The following is an 18,874-nucleotide window of genomic DNA, read 5'->3' as shown; positions in this document are numbered from 1 at the left end:
TATACTTGGCATTTATCTAATGTTTTAAAATGTACATATTTTATATACCTCATCTATGTATTCATATGTACATGCACTTATAGGCATTTACTCAGTGCTAGGTGTTGAAGGTAGAAAAAGGCCAATTCCTGCCTGGGCAGGTGTCTGAACATCCTGTGATCATGCTTTAGGAAGACTGCAGTATGTCCAAAAGGCTGTGAATGGAGCTTAGGAAAGGCTATAAGGAAGAGATAACTGTGGAACAGAATATTGAAGGTTTCCAGACAGAAGAAATGGTAAGAAGAAAGGCAAAACATTAAAGAGCCAGGATTAGTTGAGGAAAAGTGAGGCACTTGGTGTAGTTGTAGAAAAGGTTATGTGGGACTCCTGGGGGAAAAGAAGTGTCAAGAGTAAAAGCTAGAAAAATAAAGTGGGAAGACCTTTCAAGAACAAAGAAGATTGGGCTTTGGCTTCTAGACAGTGGGGGAAAGGCATGGTTAGTTCTATTCTGTAAAGATGATTTTGCAACAGTGCAGGGTGGAGAGTGGGAGTGAGTGGGATGTGACCTTGGAGCAGGAGAGGTTAGAAACTTCTATGAGCCTGAATCAGGGAAGAGGCCATTAGCCTAAAGAGGAAGAAATGGATCTGAGAAAGATTTGGATGAATGAAGAGGAACTGGTGATCAGCTATATGAAGAAATGAAAGAAAAGGAAGTGTCAAGGCTTTTGGTTTGGGCAAGTGAGCAGCATGTTATGTCATCACTACCCAAGGTGAGTGATACAAGAGAAGCAGCAGGTTTTGCAGGGAAGTTACTTGAGGTCCATCTTGGGCATCCTACTAGGTCTGAAATGCCAGGATAACTGGAGAGGTTACAAATCAGATAGAAATATGAACTTGAAGCCCAGAAAGGTTTATGGTTAGTGATAGAGATTTTTCAGTCTTCATTAAATGGTCAAAGCCAGAGGAACAAATGAGATTGCCAAGGGCAAGCAAAAAGATGAAGAGGCTGAGGATATACTGTAGGAGACATCATTATACATGGTAATAGAAAATTATATGACTCGTGGAGGACAACATGAGAAAGGAGAGAATAGAGTCTATAAGTAACCCAGTTGGGTTTTGAGCTGGGAGACTGCTAAAATCGTGGTTGCATTAGCAAAAATAAATAAGTCCCAAGAAGAGAAAGAAATCTGATGCTTAGACAAGTTGAAGGGTATTTTCTTTCACTGTCAGTAAACAGTAAGACATACTTCTTAAAATCCAAATTGTTTTCATTTATTACTTGTATATTTTTTAAAGACTCTCTGACCATCATTTAAACATGTAGTATTATATGTTGGAAAGGCCACTGGATTGGGAGTCAGAAAGCAGTTGAGTTTGTTCTGGACCCACTATTCATTCAGATATTAAGCATGTACTATCCTCGATGTTGAGCTGCACTGGTAAGTTATCTGTCCTCGTAGAGCTTACAAATAGAGAAAATGTAATCAAACTCACACAATTAAATATATAAATACAAGTATACTCAGTGCTTTTAAATGGCAGTTGTAGGTTAGGATATGTGTGAATTTATAACATGAAGACCTCCCCTAAAAGGAGGATCAGAGAAGGCTTTTTTGAAGAAATAATAGTTGAGATCTGATAAAATAAGTGGAAGCAAAGATTGGAGACAGTTCTCCAAGAAGAGAGAATAATATATATGAAGGTCTGACACTAGAAGGCAGTATGGCCATTTTGAATTTCTGAGAATAGGCTATATGGGTGGGGTGGAGAGGATAAAGTAAAAGACCCTTTGAATGAGTCTGGCGAGATGGGCAGAGTCGAGATGATTTAAGATTTCATAGTCTGTCTTCAAATAATTTATTCTTAAATGATGGGTGCTTATTCCAGAATGGTGGTAAAAAAAGAAAGAATAATACATTTTTTAATTTTAAAACACAATGTTTATTTTTGAGAAAGAGAGACTGAACATGAGCGGTGGAGGGACAGAGAGAGAGGGAGATAGAGAATTCGAAACAGGCTCCAGGCTCTGAGCTGTCAGCACAGAGCCCCATGTGGGGCTTGAACTCACAAACCGTGAGATAATGACCTGAGCTAAAATTGAACACTCAACCAACTGAGCCATCCAGGGGCCCCAATTTGTAATATATTTTAACAGGCAAAATCAATAGAACCTGAAAGGTTAGATAGGGTGTGTGGGATGAGGGAGTCCAAGATGATTCTCAGGCTTCTTTCTAGTTTATGCAACTGGATGGTGATGTTGCCATTCACCAAGAGGGAGATCCCTGGAAAAGCAAATAGATTTGTGCAGGTAGAAGTTCATTAGATCAGTTTAAGGTATGTTGGGTTCAAGATGCATTTGAGATATCCAAATGAAGATTCCAAACTAGGCACTGACACACAGATGTGGAGGAAAGGACTAGAAAAAAAGGAAGTAACAATGTGGGAGTCACTGGGACATAAATGGCGATATAAAAACACTGGTGTGGACAGGTTCATAAGGATACAGTGTATGTTGAGAAGAGGGCTTCAAATTGAACCTTTAAAAGGAATTGAAACATTTAAATTCCAGGTAAAGATAGATAACATAGCAAATGAGAGAGGGACCATGTGAGCGCACAATTATTAAGAAAAGCAGGAAAGAAGTAAGAGTATTTCAAGATGGAGGGAAGGAGTAATCAGCAAACACTGTGCCTTGGGCAGTTCCTATATTCTTTGTACTTACCTGTTAAACCAGTAGGTAATGTTTGTCTGCATATCTGAGCATTGTTGATCACTGTTGATCAGATCTGTTAATGTTTGAGATATGTTGAGGTCTTTCATTTGTTTTCTTATGTACTTATTCTCAGTTCCCAGGGTTTCTTGTGTTGCAGGTTGGTTTTTTAACACTGGGGCCATTCACACTCTTATCTTACTCTTTCTCTTTAGAAAAGTAAAAGAGCCAAAAAGAATATGAATTTGAACATGAAAATGTTCCTAGTTCTTTTGCATGGTTGCATGGGAAGCAATTAGAATCTGAAGCATCTCTCCCACATATTTTCTCTCCTGCCTTTCTCCTAGGAACCTGGAAATCCCCCACAACTACTTCAGGATTGTAGGTGTAGGCTTCAGCACCTCCATTCTTTAAATAAAACTGAGTAATCAGTTCCCTGTGATTAAAGTGCTAGCTCAAGGTGGAAAAACTTCTGGTATTCAGGGAATGCCATATTGATATACTTCTCCTTCATCTTAATTGTTACTTAGTGACACCTCACAAGCTGTCCTCACTTTGAATTCCGGAGTGGTCATTACTTGATATTTAGGAAGAGGGAAAGCCAGATGATAGGGGCCCCTTTCTACAGAAGATGGACGGCCAGGCACCTAGCACAGTGACTGTCCTTTAACCTCACTGCTCACTAGCTAGCACCAAAACCTCACTCTTCCTGTAGGTCACTGTGGGAGTAGTCCCAACCACCGTGGACTACTATGTACAAATGATTCATTTCCAGACTTCTGCTTTCCTTTATAAAGAGTCAGTGGTCATGTGCGGCCTGTGACTCACTCAAGCTCCTTTGCCCCAGGGAAGTAAGCACTCTAAAGATTCCTGAGTTCAGGCACCCCTGAAGCCCAGATTGTCATGTTGTTTTTCTGATGGTGCAGCACAGAAGCATTCTCACTAACTCCCACTTGCTGTGCTGCCAGCTAAAGGACCATTGTTTCCGAGCCTAAGAACTAAGAGAGAAGGCAATTTGTGTGGCTTTGATTATGCAGGACAAAAATTAAGCCAGTTGTAGCATGTAAACTATTAAAGAGCTAGTATTTCCACAGGGACTCAGTGTGAGAGATGGCCATACCTATTCCTGGTATTCTAATTCCATATTTTATTACGGAATGCAGAGATGTTCAGAGAATTCAGAAAGTGACCTTGAACTTTTCACGCTCTATAAACTGAGCCTTAGCCTAACGAAGCTCTAAAAAGGGCACTGATATTACATTCATTTTTTTCCCTCATCTCGTTTTTAAAACTTGCCATTGTTTTCTAAACTGTGGTTTTTTTACTTAGCAAACAACAAAATTTATTAGCTTTAAACAAGGTTTAATATTGAGGAAGTTTTGGTAGTCACAATTTCTTAATCTCCTTTTCTGAGCACCAGTGTCCTTTATATTCCAGAATCGGGTCAGCTGTCATGCACGTTTGCCAAATGTTCATACTGTTGAGGCCAGAAGCAGATGAATCACTTATTGCCTAACTAAATTAAGCTAAATGTGCCATTGGCGGCATCCCTATTACAGAATTATTCCCTACGACTACTTGTGTCAGTGTGTTTTGGCGTTGGATATATTAGATATTCATAAATCAAATGAACAAGGGCAAAAAATGTTTTACATGTGTGAAGGAGCCAAGTAACTTTGTTCTTTTTTTCCTAATATAAATGAAAATTAATTATTTAACTAACTATAAAATCTAACCTATATAGTGATTTTTTATATTATCAACCTTGGCATTATTAGCAACCATTTTATGGACAAATCATATTTTATTTTAAGATTTTATTTATTTCTGAGAGAGAGAGAGACAGCATGAGCAGAGGAGAGTCAGAGAGAGAGGGAGACACAGAATCCGAAGCAGGCTCCAGGCTCTGAGCTAGCTGTCAGCACAGAGCCCAATGCAGGGCTCGAACCTACAAACCATGAAATCATGACCTGGGCCGAAGTTGGAGGCTTAACCCATTGAGCCACCCAGGCACCCCTGGACAAATCTTACTTTATAGGGTCGTCTCATATAGTATAAATGAGGTCAGGTTTACAGAATATTTTAATTAAGGAATATCATAACCTAGAAAACATAAGCATTTAATTTTGTGGTTAAAATATGTTTAATAATAATCAGTTTCATTAAAAATACATATTGGTTGCTTTTATTCAATAACAAAATGGGGCGCCTGAGTGGCTTGTTCGGTTAAGCATCCAACTCTTGATCTCACCTCAGGTCATGATCTCACAGTTGGTGAGTCCGCAGCTGGGCCTTGTGCTGACAGCACAAAGTCTGCTTAGGATTCTGTCTCTCCCTCTCTCTGCCCCTTCCCTGCTTGCACTGTCATTCTCTCTCTCTCTCAAGATAAATAAACTTTGAAAAACAAATCATCTAAAACCAGACTTCAGCTTTTTCTATTATGAATAGCAGCTTTACTAAGATAGAATGGCTGTAACTTTCATGACTCTGCTAGTTAATTTCCAGTAAGTTAAGGAAGTATCACAATGTTCTTAAAGCAAAACTCATAGAAATTTAATTTTAAAAACTGTCATGCATTAATTTCATTAGTTACAGAATTCTGAAATAAAAAGATTGTCATTAATGAAGGTTGATCAAATGCACAAATTTATTGAGCATCTATTTTAAAGACATTGGTATAAAACTTAGAGGATGCAAAAATAGCCTCCCTCCACCCCATTGCAAACCACCTCCCCCCCCCGAGCTTTTAATTTAACTAGAAAGACCATCACACACTGAATAAAGTTTAATAACAATATAAAACCAGTAATGATTTAACTAAAAAAGGTGTCGTGGTACATAGCATATGCTTAATTACCAAATGAATGATACACTGTAGGCATTAAAAAAAGGCAAGGAATACTTGGAAATGTAATCAGGAAGGAATTCACTGAATAGATGGGACTTGAGCCAAGCCAACTATAATAATTTTACCAATTGTGAGCTGGATATAGAAACAAAGCATGTTTGGTATTAGAGTTGACAGCTCTTCAGGGAGGTTCCATCTAATTATATGCCTATGTCCACATATTGATTCATATGTTGGTTTTCCGATTTACAGAGTTCACTGAAGGCCATTTGGCTAAATATGATGGTATTTACAGTGTAGGCATTCCCTTTTGCAGAGTTGGTTGAGCAGAACAGTAAGAAAATAATTATTAAAGTGTCTCAGTGTAAAACATCCTCTGTACTCTGAACACATTTACAAAATTATGTTGTTAAAGGTCGTGAGAACTTACTTTAAAAATATAGCCAGCAATTTCTAGGTGACTAAAGATCCTGTTAAAATGCAGATTCTGAATCTGCAGGTCTGGAGTAGGACCTGAGAATCTGTTTTACAGCCTCCCAAAAGAAGTAGATGATGCTCATCGCCACACTGTAGACAGCAAGACTGTAGAGAGAATAACACTACGTTTTGGGGAGGGATGGACCTTAAATGGTAAAACCCTGTTTAAGAAAAATAGCAATATGGTTAGAGTTTTATGAGAATAAAGGACAAAATCCATATAAAATACTCTATCTTTGCCTTTAGCACGAAAGCAAGAAATTATCAAAGTCACCGAACAACTGATTGAAGCTATCAACAATGGGGACTTTGAAGCTTACACGTGAGTAGAGGCACATGTATTTTGCTTTCATGCTTATGACAAAATATATTTTATATATGAGTGCATTCTTCAGTGTACTGGAATTTATATTTAACCCCAGCTTTGAGGTCAATGATAGCCTTATTTCACAAATAAATAGTATTTACAAAGGAAACACAAGGTTTCTGATAGGAAGATTACAAGTCTGTGCTCTCCTGGTTGGTGCACAGACTTGTAATCACCCACTCCTCCATGTGGGGAAGGCATTCCAGGCAGAGCTGCATCCATGAGAGCAAACACAAAGAGACAGGAAAGCACACAGAAAGTGCCTTTTTGTTTAAGAAATGTTTTGCCTCGCAGCTCTGTCAAGATGCTGGGAAAACGAGAGATTAGAAGGTAGCATGAGGCAGCCTTCTACCTCTTCAGCGAACAGCACGCCTCAGCTTTATCTTTGTGTCTTTTATGAGTTTGTCTCTTAGGTAACAATTTATTTGAAAAAATGTTCTAATGCTTAAAGCTTATAAACTGCTGGACCATGGGGTATATAAAGGAAATCAAATACAAATAAAGCATTCAAACAATAGTGCATAAAGGCTTATTTCACAAAGTATGTGGGTCAAGTTAGCTATTTGGACAAAGATAAAAATCAGTCCAAGCCTTCCTCTTAATCCATATGAGTGAGTTCCTCTTGAATGAAAGAGTTAAATGCAAAAAGACTGAGTTTGATCTCTGATTGGAAAGACCTAAGTTTAAAAGCAGAGGAAGTAATCACAAATAAGATAAAATGATTAGGCTACCCAAACAGATAAAACTTGAATACTTAAAAAAAAAAAAGCCTAAATATGCAAATATGTATTCAAGAGCATTTTCTGCCAATCAGATCAGCAAGGGTAAAATTTGCTGAGAAGCAGAGGGATGCAGATACTGTAGGACCATGGTGACTTTCTTCTACCACTGGATGAAGTATAAACGGAGGCAAACATTTAGGTTGGTGGTGGTGGCAGTGGCTGGAAGGAACATTTAGTTCCTATATACCAGAAAGTACTTACTTCAAATTTATTTATTTCTAAAGTTTCAAATTGTTTTAATCCTTTAATTTTACTGATAAAAAATTTATCATGTGTACAGGAACACCTGGGTGGCTTAGTTGGTTTAGCGTCTGACTCTCAATTTTGGCTCAGATCATGATCTCAAGGTGTTAGATCTAGACTCTAGCTGGGCACAGAGCCTGCTTGGAATTCTCTCTCAACCCCTCCCATTCATGCACACTCTCTCAAAGTAAATAAAATATGTCCAATATTAAGGAAACCATTAAGTAATATGTGGTACATTTGATACAGTGGATGTTCATGCAGTTTCTAGCAATATGGCAAAATGCTTGTGATGTAATGTACATAATTCTTCCAACTACATGAAAAACATTAAAAATAGAATGAGATATGCCAAATTGGTTTTAAAAAGGAAAAAAGGACATTGCACCTGGGAGATGAAATTGAGTGTAAGGTTTTTTTCTTGCCTTTTTTTCCCAAATTTTATATAAGGTATTGCTTTTATCATCTGTTAAAAAATATGGAAGAGAGTAATTGGGTGTAAGAACTAAATTAAATGCAGGGTTGCTTCTTTGAATTAAATGTGTATATGCATATAGATGCAAACACATGCATATGCGTGTATTTGTGTGTTTCAGCTATTCAGAGCAAGCATGATTTAATAAAGTGCACTTGAAATAGTAAGATTTGCCTAAAAGAAACCTCTTGTCAGACACCAGAGCTCCCTTTTAAACAAAGTTGTGGAGAACTCTGCTACAGAAGCTGCTCTTCTGTCCTCTCTGCTAATAACTTTGGTAGGCAAACATGAGAACGTGCTCTCCAAACATGATGATACTATTTTAAAATACATATTTTTTTGTAATGGCATTCTCCTATGAATAGTTAAAAAAGGTATATTTTGGTGGTGGTGGCAGCCAGGCAAAACTGGGACATTTCCTATATTCTAAGAGGTTAATGTTAGGTATTTTTTTTTTTTTAATGTTTTATTTATTTCTAGGAGAGAGAGAGAGACAGCGTGAACAGGGGAGGGTCAGAGAGAGAGGGAGTCACAGACTGAAACACGCTCCAGGCTCTGAGCTGGCAGTCAGCACAGGGCCCGACGCGGGGCCCGAACCCATGAACCGCGAGATCATGACCTAAGCGAAAGTCGGACGCTTAACCGACTAAGCCACCCAGGCGCCCCTAATGTTAGGTATTTTAAATAATGCAGTCCTGTGGAATTACATCTGCTTACCTGTGGAGGTCTGTAATCTGGCCTGATGTCCCAACTCAGGCCCAGGGATAATCCAACAGGACCTTCCCTGGGAGCTTTTCAGGTGGTAAAATACACTGGTAAAGACCTGTCGACTGGTCCTTAGAACACCTATTCAGAGCAAGTGTGTGCGCACACACATACATCAAGTGGCAGCTTTGTGAATCCTTTATTGATCCAAAGCCTATGACAGGCGATAAATGCATGTATACAGAGGAGAGAGGAAGAAAGAGCAGATTAACAGGTTTTCAGATCTATTGACTCTCTCTGATAGTTAGGTAAAGAGATCCATCATAGTACAGTGACCCTTAGATGATTTCAGCGTCAATAAAAGGTAGTAAAAAATTTTGATTTGCCAGTGTTGACAACCAGAAGTCATATTTATAGAGGAAGGAATAGCCCCTGGCAGAATAAATTCCTGTTATCATAGCAACACTGTTATTCTCATTTTGCCCTTTAGAGATTATATATATTGGACTTTGAGCTTGAAAGTACCTGCCCACCAGCAAGTCTGAGACAAGATGTAAAAGCCCTCCTCACTACCTTCTCTGCCACCCCTGCCTTTAAGGCTTTTTTACTCTAACCACAGAAATATTTACTGATTTTTTAAAGTATTTTATTTTTAAACACTTTTTTTAAATGTTGATTTGTTTCTTGAGAGAGACAGAAGGAGTGTGAGAGAGGGAGGGACAGGGAGAGAGGGAGACACAGAATACGAAGCAGGCTCCAGGCTCTGAGCTGTCAGCACAGAGCCCGACGTAGGGCTTAAACTCACAAACTGTAAGATCATGACCTGAGCCGAAGTTGGACACTTAACCAACAGAGCCAACCAGGTGTCCCAACTATTTTCTACTTTAAAAGCGTTCTTTAAAAACTCGGTTCCACACACTATGAACAATACTGTGAAGAACTATAGTGTCTTGGCCTTTTGACACTTGTATTTCTCTTGAACAGTTAAAATGCTTGGCCCCCCAAATAAGTAGTCCCAAATCCTTTTATCACTTTATGAACTCAAACTAATTCCTCAAATCCAGATTTTGTGTCACCTTCTCTGAGAAGCCTATCTTGCTCACCACAGGCCCAAGGAACTGTTTCCCCCTTTATGTATCCGTGGGACTTACACACCCAGTGACCCAGTGCTCCCCAGATCAAGCGACTAGCGACCTTCCCCGAACATACTCTGTGTTCTCTCAGTACTGGGCCATTGTATTTGCTGCCCTCCTCCTGTGAACCACCTTCCCCACACCTGGAAAATGTCTACTCATTCCTGAAAGCCGAGCTCACATTTTTTTCTCCTAAATCTTTCCTGTCCTATATGTAAGTAATCTGGTTTTCAGGCACTTTATATTTATTTCTATTATTTCTATTATTTCTATTTCTTGTTATATTATAATCATTTCAAAGAATATTTGCTACTTAGGTGTTTCTTCATTGAATAAATTTCTCCAAAGAAAGCCCATTGGCTTTCTCTGAATATTTAAAAATATCATCTCTCTTTGTTGAATTACATTTCTAGGATTAAAAGGAACATTAATATATGCATTTGAACCTCTCATTAATTTTAAATAAACTTTAAACATAGCTTTTCCAGAAAGTATAGGAGATGACATATGCCTACAAATCAATGAATGTAGGTATCATAATTTGTTCCAAAATTATTTCATTTCAGAGCCAATGTTGGTTTTGTAGGACTTGGAGAGTGTGTTGGACATCGACAACATTTAAAAAATAAGATGGGACACCTGGGTGGCTCAGTCGGTTAAGTGTCCGACTTCAGTGCAGGTCATGATCTCACAGTTCCTGGGCTCGAGCCCCACATCGATCTCTGTGCTCAGACCCTGCACCCTGCTTTGGATTTTGTATCTCCCTCTCTTACTGCCCCTCCCCTACTTGTGCACTCTCTCTCTCTCAAAAATAAACAAGCATTAAAAAAAAGTTTAAAAATTAAAAAATAAAAACTGGAGAAATCCTAGAGAATTCACCTTGGAAATAGAAGAAAGCAGAAGTTTTAAAAAGGAGACTCCTAATGTAGTATAGATTATCATCTGCTGGAACTTGCTATTATTATCTTGTGCCTATCATAGTGCCCTGCAAAATGCTTTTATGGCATCTGCTCCTCAACCTACCTTGCCAAGGCTTGTGAAAGAAATTTTTATATTTTTAGTGTTTGTTTTTTAGAGAGACTCTTTCCTTCACTGTTTGATAAATAAGAGTGGATATGTGTGAAACAAAGTATATTAACTCATGTATTGGTTATTTTCATTATTTTTTTTTCCCCTACAGCAAAATCTGTGACCCAGGCCTTACTGCTTTTGAACCTGAAGCTTTGGGTAATTTAGTGGAAGGGATGGACTTTCACCGATTCTACTTTGAAAATGGTACATTTATTCTGAATTTAATAACATGCCTCTTCCAACTTCTCTTTGAATTTCAATTTTGTAGCTTTGCTTTATTCTCCAATGAGAATTTTTACCTTAATTCAGTATTTTACATAAAAGATTTTTATATTTGAAACTGAAAAAAAATGACAAGCTTAAAAGAAAGTTTTGGTGTTTTGAAAACTATTTGAACATACCCCAGCTAAGTCTCAGTAAATTGTATACATAAGCTACAAAATGAATTACCAAAAAAGTAAGTTTTCATAAAACATTGTAAACATTGTTTATGTATGAAAAATAAAAGACACCATAACATGTCAGGATATTTGACATAAAGGAGTGCTTTCAAGCATATTTAGTGCTCGTTTTCAAAGTGAAATGTACCTGAAAATGAGTGATCAGGTAAATGTGTCATTGCCACCACAATAATTTAAGTGGTCTCAGAGGAAATAGCCACATTTCAGAGAAAGTAGAAAAAGAAACTCCTGAGATCCTTGAGAGTATTAAAAAAAAAAAGTGTGAACCAGAAATTCCTTTTATCTTCCTTTTCCTTAGCCCTAAAGACTAGATACTGTGTTTCGTTTGCATGATACATAGAGTGAATTCATTATTTAAAAAGGAAGTGTAGCAACAATTAGGATAATCAATTTCCAGTAATTATAAGCATTGACAAGAATGTCTGCCGTGGCATGAGTTTTTAATTTAAGGTATGTTTAATGAATTACTTTTTTTATATAGTCACTAGGCGTTTGTGAGAATTATGTGGCAAATTGGCCTTAACAGGGCTTCAGTAAATTTTCTCATTCTCTCGTAATGTTTCTTTCAATTGATTCTCAGTTGACACCATCTCCTCTCTAATAAAAGAGTAATTTGCCCCTTCAAGGTTTAATTTACTTCAACATAAACTATATGTCACTACTTACCATAAATGCATATTCTTCATAATAGAGTCTTTTTATGTGACTGTAGCATTGAGTAATTTACTCAGCTCTTTTCTGAGCATGGGAGGCAGGTTTGGATAACAGGTAAAACAACAGTTTAACCTGTTTTAGTGATCTAAAGGGATAACATCAGGGTGTCCGGGGGGCTCACTTGGCTAAGTGTCCTATTTCAGCTCAGGTCATGATCTCACAGTTCATGAGTTCCCCTGTATTGGGCTCTTTGCTGTCAGCACAGAGACCGGTTCAGATCCTCTGTCTCCTTTCTCTCTTCCCCTCCCTCACTTGCATTCTCTCTCTCTCTCTCTCAAAAATAAGCAAAAAACATTTCAGGGGCATATGGGTAGCTCAGTTGGTTAAGCATCTGACTCTTGATTTTGACTCAGGTCATCATCTCATGGTTGGTGAGTTTGAGCCCCATATTGGTCTCTGTGCTGATGTGTGGAGGCTGCTTGGGCTTCTCTCTCAAAATATTTTTTTAATTAAATTACTTTAATAAAAAATTTTAATAAAAGAATAACATCAATCATCATCTGCACTAAATCTTCACAACTCTTGGTCACTGGATAATTCAAATGTGTAGCTATTGTCAAAACACCAAAAGCTGGAGTCTAGGGAGAGCTGCTTAATCAAAGGATCAGAGGTTCAGAACCAGGCTATATGGCCAACAACCAAATTTTGGATTTTTACTGGATGACCACAACTGGACCATCATGGAATGAGCTCTATGAAGTAAAGGAGTTACAGGATGAAATGGAAAACAGGTTCAACATTATGGCCCATTTTTTAGGACACAGTTATCTCCATGTTTGATACTTGATGTATTTCCCTTGTCCCATGTACTTCATTAACTAACTCATAAAAATGAACAAGACCACAGGGTATCCTCTCAACTGCTCCATGTGTCTGGGGCCAGGCCCTCTCCCTCTCTGTATCATGGCTTTTGTTTTTAACCACTTCCCATTATAAATAAATACGCCTCTTCAGCTCCAGCTTTGTGTGTCCCACCATTTCCAGAGTGACAAATTCTTTATAGAGGGAAATGAAGAAAATAATGACTATCTACTTTTGCTCTTTGCACAGTGCCAGGGACTCCATGCAAACAATTAGTAGTCGAATGAATGAATGACATTCCATTCATTGGCCCCAGATGAAGTTACCGGTTTTGGTTTTCTTTATGTAGTAATGAAGTTTTGTTTTCATTTTATTCTCTTTCAGCTTTGTCCAAAAGCAATAAACCAATCCACACTATTATCCTGAACCCCCACGTGCACCTGGTAGGTGATGATGCTGCCTGCATAGCATACATCAGGCTCACACAGTACATGGATGGCAGTGGAATGCCAAAGACAATGCAGTCAGAAGAAACCCGTGTGTGGCACCGCCGGGATGGAAAGTGGCAGAATGTTCATTTTCATCGCTCTGGGTCACCAACAGTACCCATCAAGTAAATATTTCCAGGCTGTCAGCTTCTTTGTTAATATACCTATGGTCAGCGTTTTTTACTTACTCCATTGTTAATGACATCTGTTGTTTAATGCTGGAAGTCAGTTACACTGGTGGGAATGTTCAAGGAGAAATAGATTGTAACTCTCTAGAAAAATCAATTAGACTAGCTGTTAGGAACTGGAGGATACCCCAGCAAGCTGGTTTCTTTTTCTTAAATCATGTAATACGGCAAACTGTTTGTGACTTCGTTGTCACAATTGACAGAGGAAGGTGATGTGGGAGGAAAAAGTGAGGAGGAGTTTCTAAAATGACCAATACCATATCAGAACCTTTATAGATGATCTGCTGGGCTCAGGTACAGATATTAGAAGAAATTTATAAACACAGCGTTCAAAATACAAGTGTCTTCCTCACTATGCTAGTCTACCTCAGATGTTATGTTTGCTCTTCCAATCAATAATTAGACAAATATTTCTTGCACATCTCCTAGGTGCTTAACTTATGACTGATACCAAAGAAAAATTATGAGCTTTGCAAGCAACTCCAGAGTAGAATGGAATGAATGACCAATGTAGCAAATGTTCATAACAGTTTGGAAGTATACCTTGCGTAGAAGAACAAGTATACCTTCTTGCATACAAGAAGACCTTGTGCAACATTCTAAGTAGAATTTGGAGACACAGGCTAAATGGAAGATAGTCCAGGACTGTCATAAGGATAGGACAATGTCAGGATGTTAGCTTCATATGGTAAAGGATTATGGGTAAGGAAGGCTGGCTGCAACTGCAGTAAAGGGGAATATTAATGGGAAATAAGGTTGTATCAGTGAAGGGATGAGATGAAAACGAGGGGAGTTTAGATCCAGAATTTTGGCCCACTGTTGGTCTCATTCCAAACTGTCTCACCAGGATCACCTGTTAATATTCAGGGGAGAGGGAGTAGGATGGGGAGTCAAGTTTATGCAAACAGCCATTCAACTCCAGAGACTCAATCAAAATTTCTTAATCTAATGATGTACCACAGTGGTTTTCAAAGGCCTTCTCTATAGCCTTAGTAATTATATTTATGTATCACTGTTGGATTTATAACAAGTAGTTATGAAGGGAAAAAAAAGATAGCTATGTAATGAAGAGAATGACCAGAGGAATATAATAATGAAGACACCCATGTTTGTGTGTTTTTTACCCCAAAGAGGTACAGCACTAATTGCCAGTTAATATGGAAGGGGTTACATTTATCCAGTACTAGAGGGTAAGGTTTTTCTACAATTCCCTCAAGTGTTTATGGGATAGAGCCTATTTAAGAAAACTTCATTTTATGCCAGGTGGCTTAAATGGGGCTTCTCTTAATAGGCCATCCTGTATTCCAAATGGGAAAGAAAACTTCTCAGGAAGCACCTCTTTGTGGCAAAACATCTAAGGCCTGAAAACCATTCACATATGGGTCTTGTAAGTAACGTCCTGCTCCGGGATACTTTGTGAATGGAGCTAATGACTAAAAAGCTGCATGGCTGTTTTTCTTACCTTTAAGAATATTTTCTTTTGCGTTATACTCAATGGAAAATGTAAAAGGGTCTTTGGAAATTTATAGCATTTTTGCATGAGCTCTTGAGTCTAATGTTTGGCCTCATTTTGTAGCATAACCCTTGTTTTAAAGGTAATAAGCACTGAGAAGAGCCTCCCCTTCAGCATATGGATTTTGGTATTTTAGAATATCCTGGAGTACTCACCTCAAAAGTCCATTATGTCTGAGTCAATTCAGACAACTCTCAATTATCCAGATCTAATTTATACCAAGTTGTTGGATTTTTGGGTGTTTTTCTAGAGGTGGTAATTCCAATTAAGCACTTGACTAAGGTTAATTTATAAATTAATTTGCTGTGCCTGACTGACTATAATAGTATTTGACCATGAGCACAGGACACAGGAGGAAGTCAAGCTGAAATTTTAAACTCACATAGTGGGTAATTCCAGAAGATAATTGAAAGTTGACTGTAATTAAATTCATGCCTGTGTTGTTTTTTAACATTTGTTTCTTAACTTAGATTTGGATCCAGATACATGTGGTAATGCTGTGAATATTTTCTCCACTCAAAGCACTGAACCTTATCAGAGCTCTTAAGAAACAGTGCTCCCAGCTGTTGGATTAAAAAAAAAGAACCCCCTCCAATTAAATAATCCCGTTTCCTCCACTTTTGAGGCTATCTTCCTTGTTAAGTTGACTTCTAGGTTTAACTTTCCAAGGAGCCTAAGAATAATGACAAAAGCTAAGGATGAACTTAACCTTAATTTTAACAAAATGATATTTGTTTAGTAAACATGAATGCTTACAATAATGCTTCAATGCATTCAATTGAATTCTTCAATAATGTGATTGAAGCCTGGGTTCCCGTTTCTATTTTCAGCTTAGCTCTATGCGGACAAGTTGACAGATAATTAATGCCGTAATCTATTTTAATATCGTTTCTGCTTAACATCATGTATTTCATCTTTTCATGATCGCAAGCAAACATCTCCTACATTTTATTTTCAATCCATTAATTTAGCTAAGGTATAAAATTGTCCCCTAGTCACATCTTTGGCAAAACAATTGGACACTAGTTTNCCCCCCCCCCCCCCCCCCACCTTTCTTTCAGCTAAACATCAACAGTGCCACTTCTGCATTCTTTGTTCTCAAGGCACCTGGATGGGAACCCTGGGCCGTCCTCTGCTCTTCTTCATGCATGTTTCTGAGTGCATGAAGTTGTGAAGGTCCTACATGTAATGCATATGTGATGCATCATTTTGTCATATATTCCTTCCTATACATTGTTTACACTTCAACGAGGGAGATGTTTCATGCAAACTTAAATTACTGTTGGCAAACAATAGAGGGAGGTCAGACAAAAAAAAAAATTCCGCGATGTTCCCAACACAGCGTATTCATCAAGTTTCTGTTTATGCCAAGATTTAACAGACTTCAAAATTATTGTTCTCTGAATGACCGTTTGTAAGAGAAATGTAAATTTTTAAAACTCTTCGCTGTTAATCAGTTTGGGCTTGTTTAACAAAAAAGCAAAAAACAAAAAAACAAGAAAACAAAAAGAAAAAAAAAAAAAACATCTTCAGTTTCCTGGTGTGGTCCTGGTTGAAATGGATGATTTTTCATGAATGCTTTGTTGCTCTTTAACAATTAAAGTAGGTTGATATGTGAGCAAAATCACCCAAGGATGTGGAAGCGAGAATCCATTTGTTTGCTGCCATCTAAAGTCATCTTGTTTTTGCTCAAATGGTAAACTGGAAAAAATCACATAATTTACGCGTGATCACTTGAGGATATACTCACGCTTCTGGTGAATTCGCTGGGTTTTCTATTCTTTTCTCACACATGTGCTCTGTTTTCTCCATTTGATCTCATTTGTTGCTCTTTGCTTCCTTTTTCTCCATTCTGTTCTGTCTTTTCTCACACACTACCAGACAGAAAGGAAAGTGAAATTTGCATAATGGAGGTAACTAAACTAGCACTCTTACCGTCTGCAGGACCCTGAAAACTTTGTCAAGATTTTAAAGGTTCTTAATTCTGCTTAGAATCCCTGTGTCCAAACCAGAGACTTGGTGGTATTAGAATTATTTAAACTTAGGTAAAAGCAGGGAGGGTCCTAGATTACCTGAGAGGTATCTTACGACTGAGGGGACTCGCAAGGACAATACCAAGTTGTAGCAGATCAGGGTTTTGTGCAAATGCACACTTAGTTCTGCCTTGTGGAATGGGCCCCTCCTGGTTCACCACTGGCTAGTTTTCTAAAGTCAGAGAGGCCTGCAAGTGATTTCCATTCTCTTAAGTAAGTGTTTAGAACTTGATCTTTGTGGCTTGTGCTTTCTTAGCTTCTTCTCTTGTGTCAGTGACATGATCTTCCTGTGAGAGGTTAGGATTTTCCAGTTTAAAAAGAAAAGGGAAATGCCCAGATTTTCTTCGTGCTCCTCATTTCTCCTTTGTTTATTCAACTCCCGTAAGGCTGTTTCTCTTCTCTGAAATGCTTCCTAGTGCATGGTATCTTCATCAGCGTTATTTTAACAATAGTAATTCACAGTCTTCAGAAGCCTCTTTTTAAAGCAGAAGCAAAAAACTAAAAACAAAAACAAAAAAACCCTCCCTCTTTCTCTCATTTCACCCTTATGTGTTGATTACTAATCACTTTAGATATTGTTGCTAGTGGATGTATGGTAGATGGATTGAAGCTTTTCTGATAATTACACGATTTAAAAATATATATTTAAAATAAATATATACAGTAAATGTATTGAGCCATGTTATCCTGCCAATAAGATCTGTGAAAAAGTAATGGCCTCATTTTCCCCTTTTTGATTTCTTCTATCTTTTTGTGAAACGGCTATTCGTGGCATACATGTATTTTAAAAATAATAGGTATAGAGTGGTTTTTTTTTTTTTTTACACTTTTAACTTAGCATGTGGTGTTGAAGTATTACCGTAGATCAAGTTTGTCTTCCGCACTAAGATGTGAGGAAATAAATTGTGATTTGTTCTCTCCACCACAACTGAATTACACATTTATTATCTTCTATCATTTTGAAACACTGCAGTTTACCATGGGACACTGTATATATTTCTTGCCATAATGGTAAATGACTGATTGATATATTTAAGAGTTAATAAATTTGTGATTTCTGCTGACAATGTGTCCATCTTTATTTCTTAAGAAGAGGTACTGTATTGATGCATGCACGATGCTGGCCAGTGTCAGCAGCCGTGTGTCCTTACTGGTCTCATTAATTCATAACAATATACCTTTGATGTAAAGATGAAGTTATCGAACTGTGCTTCCTTTTAAGAATGTACTTGGTAATAATGGCAAGTTAATTTAGTATATGCCCCAAATAAGTCTCTCCTAGGAAAAGTGTTCTGAGAACAAAGCAGTTAAAAACAAGAGTCCTGAAATTTCTAGATGTGCCCCCATTCCATCCTTCACTGGCTACTAGGATGTCCCTTTTGTAAGCCACCCCTGACTGTATAACACTTTAATGTCATCTCCAGGATACAGCAAGCACAACACCTTTCAATTGACTGCAAGCATCACACATCTATTTATGCTGTTTTTCACCTAGAGCATTCTCCCCCTGCTTCTGCAACCTAATTCTTACTCATTCCTAAAAATTCAATTCCGAGCGTCACCCACCTGATTGAACTTTCCTAGACCATGCTCTAAGCTTGCTCGTCCTCTCAGTACTTGCTGCAGTTCGGGTCTGCCTCCTGCCAGCCCCATGGTTTCAAAGATACATCTTGTGTCTCCTCTATGGACCATACTATCTCTATAGGCAGGAACTGTATATTCAGTTTTTTTGTCTCTAAATTCAAAGAGGGCCAAGAAGGGAGAAGCTGTTAATAAATAATTTTGAACAATGGCCAAGCTATCAACGGGAACCTCAAAATGCAGTCAACCAGACTGGGTATAATGCTTACCTCTGTCACTATTGTCTTGGATACTCTGACCAT

The 18,874-nt window shown here is 38.0% G+C and overlaps 1 protein-coding gene across 14 annotated transcripts in view; it reads left to right on the top strand.

The window, feature by feature from the left end:
- CAMK2D (calcium/calmodulin dependent protein kinase II delta) overlaps window positions 1-17,513 on the top strand; it is a 305,906-nt gene extending 288,393 nt beyond the window's left edge. For 9 of the 14 annotated variants that reach the window (XM_077755039.1, XM_077755034.1, XM_077755032.1 and 6 more), the window contains 5 exons: window positions 6,264-6,339; window positions 10,903-10,997; window positions 13,154-13,382; window positions 14,737-14,832; window positions 16,020-17,513. In XM_077755039.1, coding sequence (XP_077611165.1) covers window positions 6,264-6,339; window positions 10,903-10,997; window positions 13,154-13,382; window positions 14,737-14,803 — 467 coding nt within the window. In that variant the 3' untranslated portion in view covers window positions 14,804-14,832; window positions 16,020-17,513. Of the gene's footprint in view, window positions 1-6,263; window positions 6,340-10,902; window positions 10,998-13,153; window positions 13,387-14,736; window positions 14,833-16,019 lie in introns of those variants that run through there. The other 5 variants (XM_077755040.1, XM_077755041.1, XM_077755036.1 and 2 more) reach the window with 2 other exon arrangements.
- The last annotated feature ends 1,361 nt before the right edge of the window (window positions 17,514-18,874 follow it).

The sequence above is a fragment of the Crocuta crocuta genome, unplaced genomic scaffold, assembly GCF_008692635.1.
Source record: "Crocuta crocuta isolate KB4526 unplaced genomic scaffold, BGI_CrCroc_1.0 scaffold52, whole genome shotgun sequence".
NCBI lineage: Eukaryota > Metazoa > Chordata > Mammalia > Carnivora > Hyaenidae > Crocuta > Crocuta crocuta.
Note: the sequence above shows the minus strand (reverse complement) of the source record. Positions and strands in the feature narration are given on the sequence as shown.